At 40.1% G+C, this 13,274-nt stretch overlaps 1 protein-coding gene across 3 annotated transcripts in view; it reads left to right on the top strand.

Annotated features, from left to right (window-relative positions):
* The window catches only part of ttyh2 (tweety family member 2), a 55,066-nt gene that overhangs the window by 24,734 nt on the left and 17,058 nt on the right, over window positions 1-13,274 (top strand). For all 3 annotated transcript variants that reach the window (XM_079658071.1, XM_079658073.1, XM_079658072.1), the window contains exons 4-5: window positions 7,482-7,702; window positions 11,475-11,570. In XM_079658071.1, the coding sequence (XP_079514197.1) occupies window positions 7,482-7,702; window positions 11,475-11,570 (317 nt within the window). The remainder of the gene's footprint in view (window positions 1-7,481; window positions 7,703-11,474; window positions 11,571-13,274) is intronic.

Genomic DNA, 13,274 nt, shown 5'->3' with positions numbered 1-13,274 from the left:
ACTTGCCAACACTATTGATGAAAGTATTTGGCAATTTGGCTTGATAATAAACCGTATTTGGTTATCATCTGAGCTGTACACTTGAGATTTGAGATGTTAATAATAATAATAATGCGTTACATTTTTTATAAGAGTGCTTTTACAGGTGCTCAAAGCGCTTTACAATTACACATTACACATATTAGACATGCAAGAGTCATTACTGTGGACATTACCCAGAGGAGCAAATGCGGGTAAAGTGTCTTGCCCAAGGACACAACGGCCTGACGAGGCAAACTGGTTGAACTGGAGTTCACCAACGCCCCTTGGTCTGATGATCAACGCTCTAACCACTGCGCCAAAACCGCCCATGTTATCTCTAATCGTTTGAGAGTCAACTTGGACTTGACTTAAAACAAACTATAAACAGTGCTATAAGAGCAGGATATTCAAATGTTGTGTAACCAAAATAGTGAACAGGTACATGATGAATTTGCACATGAGATTAGCTTTGACAAGATTTAAGACTTCAGACTGATTTTTTTTTTGAGTTGCACAGATTAATTGATGGCTTCTTCTTGTTAAGACGTGTTAAGATGAACCTGATTGACTTTTTTTCGTGAAACTTCTAGAAAAATGGCCTTCGGACTTTACCTCACACTTGTAGATATCAACTTGAGACTTTTACCAATTGATTTGGCACTTGTAAAGATGAACTTGAGACTCCTACTTGAGATTTGTAAAGATAACCATGACACAAAGATTAACTTGAAACTTGACTTGAAACTATGATAAACATACTATGCTTTTTTTATGTAGTGTCTATAAGGACCAGTTTTGTGTTGTCGCCTCAGCAGTGTGTCCCGTGTTGGTCCGGGGTCTGTATCAGCGTGGGCGGAGACCTAACGTGACTAGCTGTCAAAGAGTGGGGATTAGGTCTCCATCTGCGTTAATGGAGATTAATGTGGTGGTATGTGAGCCACTCAACATGGCCTCAGTACGAAACACTTTGCTCAGAGGATATAGAGACTCTTTAACGGAGGGAAGTACTTAGCTGTCTGGCTCTGATTTATGCACTTTATACATAATTTAAACTGAAAACATGGGAGAATGTAATTACTTATGTTGGGAGAAGATCAGTAGAGTTGCTGTAGATTGTCAGTTGGGATTACTTCTCATTAACAAGCTAGCATTTACATGTCTTTGATTTACTCCATTGAATCGATACAACAGCATGTAAAGCGTGTATTACCTTAATACAGAGGGATAGACCATCTCTTTGTCATGACCAGATTGGATGAATTGTTCACGCATTGTTTCCTGTTATTCTTGTAAAGCACTTAGCCAGGTTCATTTCTCAAAGTCATATTAGCAGAAAGAACACATTTACATATAGCTCATCTGAAAAGCTTGTCAGTGAGTCCTTCTGGGATGTGTGAACTCGTGCAAGCACACACAATTGGACATGGTGGCCTTTATTTTATGCGTGTGATTGTGCTCGCCTGTGCCTTAGTGTGTGTGTGGATGACTGAGTTCATTGCATGCAGCAATAGACTGTTAAGGAGGCTAGTTCTAGGCTAGTATAAAGAGCCCAGTGTGCCACACACAGTTCCCAGTCTCCCCCCACCTAATCAACCATGAGCCCAGGAGACAAAGCCGTTTGATGGGCAAGAACAACGAGCAAGGCTGGCCTGTCTGATTGGCAGAGTTGGAGATTGAAATCTGAATTGAAATCATTGACAATGAAGGCCTCACTGCCCTTCGGCCAACACAAATCCCCTTAAAGCCCAACTCCGAGAGAGTTTAGAAGTGAGTTTTCTTCTAAAGGCTCAGTTTATAAGAGAGGAAAAGAAGGAAGTTAGGCTCATTATCACTCAATGTTTTTTTTCTCAGCAGCTGTTTAGGCCTTGATTGGTTACGGTCTGAAATATATGCATATGATTTGTTTATGAACAGTTACTGGCTCTCTTAGTTAGAATATCAATTAAAACAAAGCACTATACAGAGAGGTGCAATTTGGAGACGTAACGCTCAAACTGAGATGCAAAAAAAACATCAATAGGGCTGTTCAATCTGGAAACGGGCCAATTGGGATGCTGTAATGGGAATGATGTGATATTTGAAGTCTGGCCACACTAATAATAACACTAATAATAACTCTATTGTTTGGAGATGGGTGTTGAGAGAGTTTTGGCAGCCCGCAGTCACCAAGCGGAGTGGGTCGGTGTCTGTGTCAGTCACGGAGCATTTGGCCAGAGCTCAAGCACGGTTTGGAAGGTGGCCCAGTAAATACGCTCTTATAATACGATTTGTTTCTATATGATGAGATATTCATAATGTGAAGGAGAAAGATAATGAAAGTGTAATTATTATTGTTTCCATTGGACATGGGACAATGTGAAATATCCCAAAGTTATTGGAATTCATGATATTGTTTTGATAAGAATCAAAATGTGCTCTAAACTCTTAAAGTTAATCTGTTATTGTATTTAAAGTAGGCCCTATTTTACCATGATAACAAGCTAGACAGATGTTCAAGTCACTTATGAGAGGATATTGGCGATTATCATGATTCACTACCATCAACTTATTTCATTGCAATCCTGATATTTAACCTTATGCTGTGAGCAGGAGATCGGAACACAGGTGGAGTGTATGTCTGGCTGTAAAACAAAAGCGCTAACAACTGAGCCTCATGTTGTTTCTGTGTGTGTGCCTGTTTGCAGTCTGATCCTGGGTTTTGTCCAGAAAAAAGTGTTTTTCAGACATAAAATACACCTCAAAGAAGTGCAAGTATCTGTGGGTCTTTGTGTATATTTTAGAGGAATGAGACAAATCAGTGCAGAAAAAAACACATTTCTTGTCACTACAAGAGGTTAACTGGAGTCAAGCTGTATTACTTCCAGCATTGTTTTCTATTCAGTGTTTGGCTCAGCATCACATTTCTCCTCTTGATATCACCACAATAATACTAGCTGTTGTTCATTACCAGGCTTTTGCCTCCAGGAGCCCTTCTCAACTCCTCTTGTCATCCCCACAACAGTAACTTCAGCTGTTATAAAGAGATCAGGCTGTTACATCATCAGTAGAGGATCCCATTTGTTCTCAGTTGTTTAAGAAATGTCTCATTAAAAGCTGCCATCCGTGAGTGCAAGGAGAAACCTCTTTGACATCTGGATGTGTGTACTAATATGTGTACTGCCTGGCAGGTGGTACCCAGTTGGCTAATTGGGCACTTTTTCTGACTTCTTCACTCTCACGTCAAGCTGAAGGGAAAGTGCTGGCGCTGAGGTTATCTCTGAGGCTAAACCACTTCCAACACTCTGTGAACCTTCGCTCCCTCTAGACCAGAAGACCATAAGACGGTAGATCCAACGACTCAATGAATGTGTGTCAAACACCAGCACACCATTGTTACAGCAAACCATTCATAGCGTGACGATCCCACTTCCTTCCTTTTGGTTAACAATCTTTGCTCTGTGGGCCATCGGTTTCTCAAAGGTCTTCATTTGAAGCCTGCTCAATGTTTCATATACAAACCAATCCAGGCCGACCACTTTGAGGCTCTGTGGTCACCACGTGTGTGAGGGGAGAAAAGGAGGTAGGAAAGAATGCATTTTGAAAGAGCTTTGTTTCAGAGCAGTGAAGATGGTCTCTATCTTAGCAGGGACCGAGCTACTGAGGCACTTCAGAAGCATGTTCCATTTCACGCTCTAGCTCCCACATTCAATTTTAATTGAAAAAAAAGCCTCTCCACTATCGAGCAGAGACGACCAGTTAGAGCGAGAAAAAAAGCTTTAATCATTTATCTTATCCTTTGTTTTACTTTAACAAATAGCCTTATTGGGTCTCATTTATCAAGCGATTACGGGACGAGTAAGGAATATAGAGAAAGTGATTATGAGATCATCGCTCACACTTGGCAAGCTATTTTCTGTTTCAACTCAAAGATGGACACTCTGGGAGGTATGCGTCTGAAAGAAAGAGATGTTCTTTTACAGCCTCTCTCTGTTTCGTGCTCCCAGAGTTATCTCTGAAGCACTGCTCTCTCCGAGGCCATGTACCAACAACAATAGGCTTACAGATAGATATCCCATTTTAGTGAAGGAATTGGGGTTAATATTCTGTAGAGATTATTATTATTAGGAATGATTGATTCTGGAACTATTGTTCTTGTCCGTGCAAGTAAGTCGATATTTGAAATGGCATATGATAAATGTGTGAAAGGTAGATATAATAGATACATTTCAGGCATCTATTTTGTAATAAGAAATAAGACTTTGAGAAATGACCCTCCTCCTTAAGCCCAGGGTCTTCATTCGGAATACACTATGGTCAACCACAACCAACATAATGCTCATTGATCTATATTTATATCCCTTTCCTCAAGCTAGAATCTACATTAGATTTTTGACAGCCACTTTTCAGCCGCCGCTCTCCATTCGTAACCGTTTATCGTGATTTCTTCTTTTTTTTTCTTTTTTTTAAATTTATTTGTAACCTCCGGTGTGTAGAAATGAATACCCCACCGAACAACCGCTATGCAGCCAAACACAATCCGCTGCAAATTGTTTGTTTTGAAAGATGTGAGGAGGAGAATGCCCTCGAAACATCAGATTGAGATAAAGACCGGGACTGGGAATTAAATCTTCTTGATCGGCGCGGATCATTAACACGGTGAGGATCAGACCAAGAGGAAGGAAAGATTAGCTGGATTGACTGTCTCCCCAGGCGGTTGAGATAAGATTCTCTCACAAGAGGCAAGAATCAGATACTTGACTTCATTTCTCAACTGCGATTTCTTCAGCTAAGTCTGAGGAGGAAGTGGTCTCAATCAGAGATCAGATAACAAACTACAGAGCACAGATACAATGTCCCATGGAGAGGACTGTTGGTTCACAGGTTGACTCCCTTAGGGAACAGCGGGTATAGTTGATGGATTAACAGATTGATAGATGGATTAATGGATATTTTTAGCTGTGCTAGCATGGCGTTATATGGGAATGTCAGTCTGAACCTTGGTTCACCACTTTGTCGCTGACTGAAGACCTTCATTAACAACAGAATGGATTTCCATTTCATTTGGTGCACATTAGGGCATTCACAATTATTGCATTTTAGTCATCATTGAGTACTCCTGACAAAAATGTACTCAAATAGCTGTTATTTCTTTGTAGTTTTTTCCCCTACCAAATAACAATGATCAAATCCCGTCAAGAATGTCTCGATTAAATACAGTGGAGTGTTAGCTAGCTAGCTTAGTTAGTCCTACTGCAGGACCTACAGTAGGTGAAACAACAGAGTCTATGAGAGGCTGTTTACAAATGAGCCTCAATCTGATTCAACTCAACCCAGGCTTTTCGGTGCTGGAGTACCTGGACAGATTTTCCAAGGATAGCTGATTGTTTTCTTCTCTACTTACCTACATTTCTGTTATTTAACAGAATGAACATAGAAAATTCTTCTTCAAACAAATCTATCTTTCAAAAATAACCAAATATGTCAACCTTTGTTTGCTACAAGTTCATCTCAAAAGATACACCGCCACTTCTTTTTACCTGCATGATGCTAAAAAACCCAGATCGATTAGTCTACAACGATGCATTAAACCCACTACTGCATATATTCATGGTCTCCAGAGGATGAAGCCTAATGACTTTAATGATCTATTGACTTCCTTAAGCATCAGTAGGAGGTTGACTTTTTAAAAAAATATTCTGAAATATGTTTGCTACAGATGTTCAAATTTCCAAGATGATACATTAAAATAACTTTGGTAATCCTGTAACATTTAACAGAGAAATCGTCAAAATTGTCCAATAGTTTATGACTAAATGTTGTGTTTAGTGCTATGCTATTAGTCAAACGAAGGTGGTCCACTTCGTTACTATTTCCTACAATATAAACATTCTCACTGTGAGCGTGTTAGCATGCTTATATTAGCGTTTGGCTAGAACTACAACTCTGACTATAAGAGTAGCCCCACACTAGCTGTAGACTCTTTTATTTGCAGCCATCTAGTGCTGGTCGACCGTTGAATGCAGACCGACTAATTACTCCCACCCAACATGCCCTCGCCTCAGCTTCAGCTCCAGCAAATCCTGTGCCTGTCAAACACGGCAACAATATGAGTGTTCTCTTCATTGAATGCCAAGTACCCTAAGCTGAATGGAAGCATTTATTACCCTTTTTAATGAACAAATAGCAGGATGTCTCTCTGAATGCCATCTCCCAGTAAACAAAGTTTCCCTTCAAGCTAAGTACAGAGACATTAAACCTGAAGAAATGGAAAGGGCTTTTACAGGAGATGTTCACACCACAAAGATAATGTGGTCTTGGTTTAGTTGGCCCGGCTAGGTAAGAATCTGATAAAACTCCCACTTTGGGAAAAGGATTACATTATCTGTGATTACCTGGTGTATACAGATACAAATTAATGAGTTATCAGTTTAGAGAAAGGTCTGAAAGACAACAGCAGTCGTAAATAAAAATCTCTCCTCTATCTCACCTCCGGGCTCTCTAGTTTTGGCTGTTTTCCAGCTGTTTGCTCAAAGAGGAGCTCTTCACCGACACCCACACTCAGCATTTTAGCTCTCCCACACTGCCCCGCCCACCCACCTATTTTTACTCTGCAGCACGTACCTCACGTTTGGGTTTATCTCACCTTAGGTCACCTTTTTTTTTTTTTTTTTTTTTTCCGGGGAAGCTTTGTCAGGCGGAAAAGTTGACCAAAGGCACCCACATGCTGTTTGAGAGGATTCCTTTCTGTGCTCGGCTCTAAGAAAAGTCGGTCAACACATTAATGTTTTAGTAGAAAGGTGGAGGTTATAAAACATTTCTATCCCCTCAAACTGTCAGGTTTTTCTGCGGACCGTTTTCTCAAATAAAATGATTTGCTATTACCAGAAGGAAACTCAATCATCAATTACTTATTGTTGGGAGAATACTGAATGTACTCTTCCAATATCAGAGTAGCACGTGATAACAAAGGTCCTACATAGCTGTGTACGTAACCGGATGTATGATTACCTAGAAGATCGTCAGGACTGTGTTAGGCATATGTATGTGACAACGATTAACATGATGATTCAGCCTCTATGGAGATAGACATATGACTGTCATGTGTATTGCTTACGTTGGCCTTAACTAATCTGAACTAAGCATACAGTAGAATACTGCTTTGAACTGGTATACATGTATCTTTTGACTGAATAACATCCTGTCTTGTATATAAAGCATCTGAAGGACACTGCTCGAGGAACTAGTTGTCCCAAATGCTCTGTGTGTGATGACTACTTCCATTCTTGCAAGGATTAATAAATACATGTATCCTGATTATTGAAGCTTAAGCCGGTGAAGAGTGATATGTTTCGAACACTTATCAATACATTATACCTCAGGAATGGGTCAGTGCATTAGCTTTCATGCTTGGTATTCCAACCCCGGTCACAGTGCTGTTGTACTTATTCACCTCACGCCTCCTCTCCTCTCCTGCCCTCCAGGTGACTGGCACGATGGGCAGCATGAAGAGCGGCCTGCACCAGCACCTCGCCAGGCTGGACGAGATCTTTGCCACGCGGGGTGACTATGTGCAGACCCTGCAGTTCATGCAGCAGATGACGGACAACGTGATCAAACAGCTGCTGGGTCTGCCTGACTGGGAGGAGGCTAAAGTGGACCTTGCATCCATCGCCGATCAAACGGCAAGAGTGGAGTACTACAGGTGAGGAACAGTGTCCTAAAGTGCAGGGTGGAATAGTGAACAATGAACAATGCCTGGGATGCTACTGAAGTGCACATCTGTAGGAAAACAGTTAGAGAAATGAGAAAAACACTTAGGATATATCTTTTCCATACATTTTTTCTTTTGGATAAATCGCATCCAAAATGATGTGAATGTCTCAAATGTTCACATGGATTTCTAAATGCAGATCTATGGAGTTATGGATGGAGAATTATTGCCACATGATACAAATGTATATGAAAAAAGTTCTTGGTTTGAAGTAGAGAATAACATAAAGTGATTAGTCTGACTTTCTTCTGCCGAAGTCTGATTTTATTAACAGAATTATAAGAATTTCCACGTGACCCAAACCTCTTTCATAGAAATCAGTAGAGAACTGTTATATATATAAAGTTATTTACATCTTGTCTAAACACGTGGGAAGATGCTAATCAACCAGGAAAGACCTATCACGTTTTTATGATCATATATAAATGCTACAAATTACCGTTAAATATGCATATAATGGATTCTCGGAGATGCAAAGTACATTTAAGTTTATGATATCATGTCTCGATAATGGCTGCAATCACTGGGAAACTTGAACATGCAGTCAAATAGATAATTCATGTGTTCTCATACCTCTATGACCTGAATATATCGCATGATATTTAAAGGATGGGATGAAATATGGTGTTTGCATACGTGCATCATCCATTTACTGTATGTGGATTGAGCTGTCCACTGAGCACACGGCTCCGTGAGGTGTTTGAAATGTATATCACCTAAAAAAAGGCTCAGTGCCAATGTGTCAGTCCTTGTGAAGCCTTGATAGTATTTCTGTGGAGTCTGCGGTAACACACAAGCTGGTGTTTGTATTGATCTGCAATGTGACTCTTCTTCTCTGCCAATAATTCAATAAACCACATAGCTGTGCACTGATAGAGTAAGCCAACCGACGGCAGACAGCCAGACACTGTGTAAACTGTTAATGGACTCATTATCACTGCCTCATGCCCAGACAAATAGCTGTGGTTGAGCGTGTGTGTGTGTGTGTGTGTGTGTGTGTGTGTGTGTGTGTGTGTGTGTGTGTGTGTGTGTGTGTGTGTGTGTGTGTGTGTGTGTGTGTGTGTGTGTGTGTGTGTGTGTGTGTGTGTGTGTGTGTGTGTGTGTGTGTGTGTGTGTGTGTGTGTGTGTGTGTGTGTGTGTGTGTGTGTGTGTGTGTGTGTGTGTGTGTGTGTGTGTGTGTGTGATTTGACTCTTCACAGTGTTGCTGTGTCAGAGTTGGCTGTCCATCTTCAGTGTGTTCATCCTGGAACATTTTGTCTACTTTAAGAATCTTAAATAATCTCTCAGTTTTCTGAAAATAACTAAATGTTTTACACCTTGAGACCTTGCAACCTCAGGTACTTTAAAGACAGTGCTGTCATTTACGTTTTTAAAATGTTATAACACCCCTTTCAACACATTTTATATTTACTCTTGGAGTTGATATCTCTAGATTTGACACCAAGGGTTACTGTGAATTTGCTGTCACAGAACTTAAACTGTGGAATTGACAACCTTTCAAACAAAGCAGTCATTTATATTTTGTAGTAAAAGTAAAAGACTCACCTTTTAACTGGATATATGAGTTACTTTTGTTCATTTCCTTAATTATACTATACTATTATCTGTAATGGTATTAAAAAATAAAAGGAGTATAAGATGTGGTTTTATGGGCTTCTTAATGGGGTCTCTGGGCGAGTGTGTGCATAGGGTCAGCTGTCAAATGCCTCCCCATAAAATCAAGGGATCACAGTGACCTTTGACCTCTCTATTAGGAACGTTCGATAAATTGCTATTTCCTTTATCATATTTAACCTTTCAACTGAATCTAGCACATTCAGAGCTGCTTCTTGCTTTCCGACACAATTTCTTGCAGACGTACTTCTCTATTATACATGAATGTAACCCCCTGTAGCAGCGTGCCTCTGTGCAGCACTCAGTTTGACTTTAATTGGATTAAGATGACACAGACAAACACGGTGGCAGTGTCACCCAAGAGCCTCCGTGTGCATGTTGATGTCCCAGCTTCTCGTGCTGTACAGTGCCAAGAGGGGGAAAGATGAAACGAGGAAGAGAGGGAAAGAAGGGCAAAGAGGGAAGAGGGGCTGAAAGGGAGAGAGAGGACGGGGAGGGGGGTTAAAGGGAGTGGAAGGAAAGTGAAGGGGGAAAAAGAAAGATATGAGGGAGATGTAGAAAGGATGCAGCATAGTGATGGAGAACACAAATGGGAAGGAAATCAAATAAATAATTTAAGAGAAAAGAGGAATGTACAAAGTGAGAATGTAAGTGCAGGAGTTAAGATTAAAAGATGCACAATGATGGAGATAAATAATATGAGAAGAAATCAAAGCAACTTGAATTGGATTGATACATCCGAGTTCAAAGGTGATGTAGCGACCCCTCCCCCCATTTGTTTCACAGCATGAAACATTCAATCATATGGAATTGAGTCCATTCATTATTAACCATCTGGACAGGCTTTCTGTGTGTCCGGTCTCAGACTGACCACTGCTCACGTAACAGATGGGTTCACTGAGGAGGGCAATACTGGACAGGATTATACCCTCAAGCATCAACACACCTCAGATGAGAGCATGTGCCTGTTGAGCTGAAAATAAGTGTTACACTATAACATTTTGGGTTTTAACTCCCTCAAGAGTTTTTCTGATGGGGGTACTTTTTGTAAAACCACATTGCTTTTAACTTTAGTAATACATTCTGGTTTATTATTATTTGGTATTTTTTCTTTTTCTCCTTCTGTCAAGATTGCTCAACATTTTTGCTAAGGCACGGGAAATATGCATTGTTTGTCCCTGATTTGAGACAAATTTGGATAAAATAATGTTATATCACTAGCTATTTAGCAAGTTAACTAATTAAGCTAACAAAAGATAACATAGGCTCCATGAGTTGGAGTAATAAAAGGAAAACCATGTAAAGTTGGGCCTTACATATCTATAATATAAAGACACTAATATACATTGATATTGTGCAAAAGCTACATGTCTAAGGCAAACAGTCAGAATACTAAGTGGTTTATAACAAATGTAGAAGACTTTGCTAAAAAAAGCAGCTTTGTTCTTGTATTGCCTGTTAGCTAGTCAACCTAAGTATCATGGCACAGTATTATTAATGATCAATCAATCAATCAATCAATCAATCAATCAATCAATGTTTATTTATATAGCCCAATATCACAAATGTTACATTTGTCTCAGTGGACTTCACAGTTTGTACAGAATATCAGTATGACAACACGACACCCTCTATCCTTAGACCCTCACATCGTACAAGGAGAAACTTCCAGAGAAAACCCACAGTTTAAAGGGGAACATGGGAGAAACCTCAGGGAGAGCAACAGAGGAGGGATCCCTCTCCCAGGACGGACAGACGTGCAATAGATGCCGTGTGTACATTGAAAAGATAATACATTTACAACATAGGTAGTCCAAATGTTTGGCACAGCCACGACTCAAGATCCCGCCGTACATAGACACCAAATGATAATGATGAATGTAAAGTTTAGTTCATTTGAATATAAGCCTGTGTATAATCTTACATTTTAATTAAGCCGAATTGGGAAGCTTGGGAAATAACTACCGTACATCAATAACGCCTTGCTTAAATGTAACCAGCATTTTCTTTTAACAAAGCTCAACCCAATTTGCCAAAAAATAAATTTCCCAGCAGCACTGTGATTGTCTCTCTCTGTCTGTCCCTGCAGGTGGCTCACCTACCTGCTGATCCTCATCCTGGACCTGATCATCTGCCTGCTGGCCTGTCTGGGCCTGGCCAAGCAGTCTCGCTGGTTGCTTACCACGTGAGTCTCTTACACTCATAGATTTAACATAGATTTAAACAAAAGCAAGAGCTGTATTTTGTGGATAGGGAGGTTAGCTGACTAAGTAAATCCCAACTAACTGGAAACATTTACTTAGTTTTGGTCACTATGACTCATCAGCTGCTAACTACAGCATGTTGCATCGGGAACTGAACCTACACAATAGTCACTTTTCCAAGTCAGAAATAGGTTATTTATTGTAATCTAAGCCAAAACCGGGCCAAAACTATGTTTTCTTCCAGTTACTCCTTTTTGGATTCACTTTACTTCATATATTTCTAAAAGACCAACTGCATCTAAGAAGTTGAAAGCTTTAGATTGGAGGTCTTGCATCTATTGTGGCAGGTAAACACCCTCTCGTACACATCTTATTCACAGTTAGATAATTGTATCAAAATAACCCATGCAGTGCCTTAAATGTGTCGTGTATTCCAAACAGGAACAACAGATATGATATTTTGAGTTAGAATGAGATTGATTATGAGTTGGTGTAGAAATAGAGAGAGAGGGAGCTGGAGGCAGGAGTTATTCTCATGGGAAATTGCAAAATCCAGTATTGGATCATGTCATTGTACAAACACTGCCCTGCAAGCCTTCTCGTAATTAACTTGCCTTACAACGTTGCCAGGTTGCATTTGCTCTTACTCTTGCTCCGTCAAAAGTTCTCTCTACAAATTGTATTTGAGAGCTGTGGAGAGATGGGAGTGAAGCCATTGGATGTTATCAACCATACAACTTCCTAAAGATTGTTATTCCAGTTTAACACTCGACCTGCTTTAAATGGCTTCAGACATAAATCACATTTGATACCAGAAAGATATCTCTTGACCCTGGTATAGTACTTAATTAATTATTAAGCTTTGTATTTTTAGTCTTTTTTCAGATTAATATTTGATTGATTTTGCGTTTGTGAGTGATGGAAAACATAATGAATTAAAACAGCACATGCAGGGTATAAAAAAAAGATAAGATTTTCTGTACTATAAATATGTCCTGAAGATAGGAAACAATAATATAATTACTGTTTTTCTGTGGATTGGGGAGGCAGGAAGTGGAGAAGGATATTATTATAAATGATTGCATAAAAAGAACTCCCACACATCAAAATACATGTTACAAGGAAAGATGACAGAACAAGCGGTGATAAATGGCACACAAATACTTTACTGTATCTTCACTATATTTTTACATGCCGTGCCCCCGCTTTCATTTAATCTCCTTACAGCATCAAAGTGTATCCATCTAGACTGGAATGTGATTTTTTTTTTCTGCTCTAAAGGAGCTTTTCACAGGGCATGAAATCAACCCGGTCTCCATTCATCAAGCCGAGTGTTGCTCTGTCTCTCTCAATCACTCAGTTCAGGGTGTGATCTCCACGAAATGTGCCCTACTAACCACAAACCCACCCCCACCACACTTTCCCACCCCCTTTGCACACACAAGATGAGTCAGAGTCAAGAGTGTCTGCCCTCCCATGCATGCATTCTTCCAGTGGAGTGGAAGTGGTTGGAGGCTCTCCGGAGAAGATTACACTCTGGGGGCCTGTCGGCTCTTCCTGGTGCTATTAACTGGCTGGCTGGGTGTTAGCATGACACACAGTAGGAGCTTAGACAAGAAGACGCATTTATAGACCTTTCTGTCAGCTGTTTCTATTTGGAATACAGTTTGTCATTTCCTTTTTTT

Source organism: Notothenia rossii (assembly GCF_949606895.1).
Source record: "Notothenia rossii genome assembly, chromosome: 11".
Taxonomy (NCBI): domain Eukaryota; kingdom Metazoa; phylum Chordata; class Actinopteri; order Perciformes; family Nototheniidae; genus Notothenia; species Notothenia rossii.
This window is presented reverse-complemented; position numbering and strand designations above follow the sequence as displayed.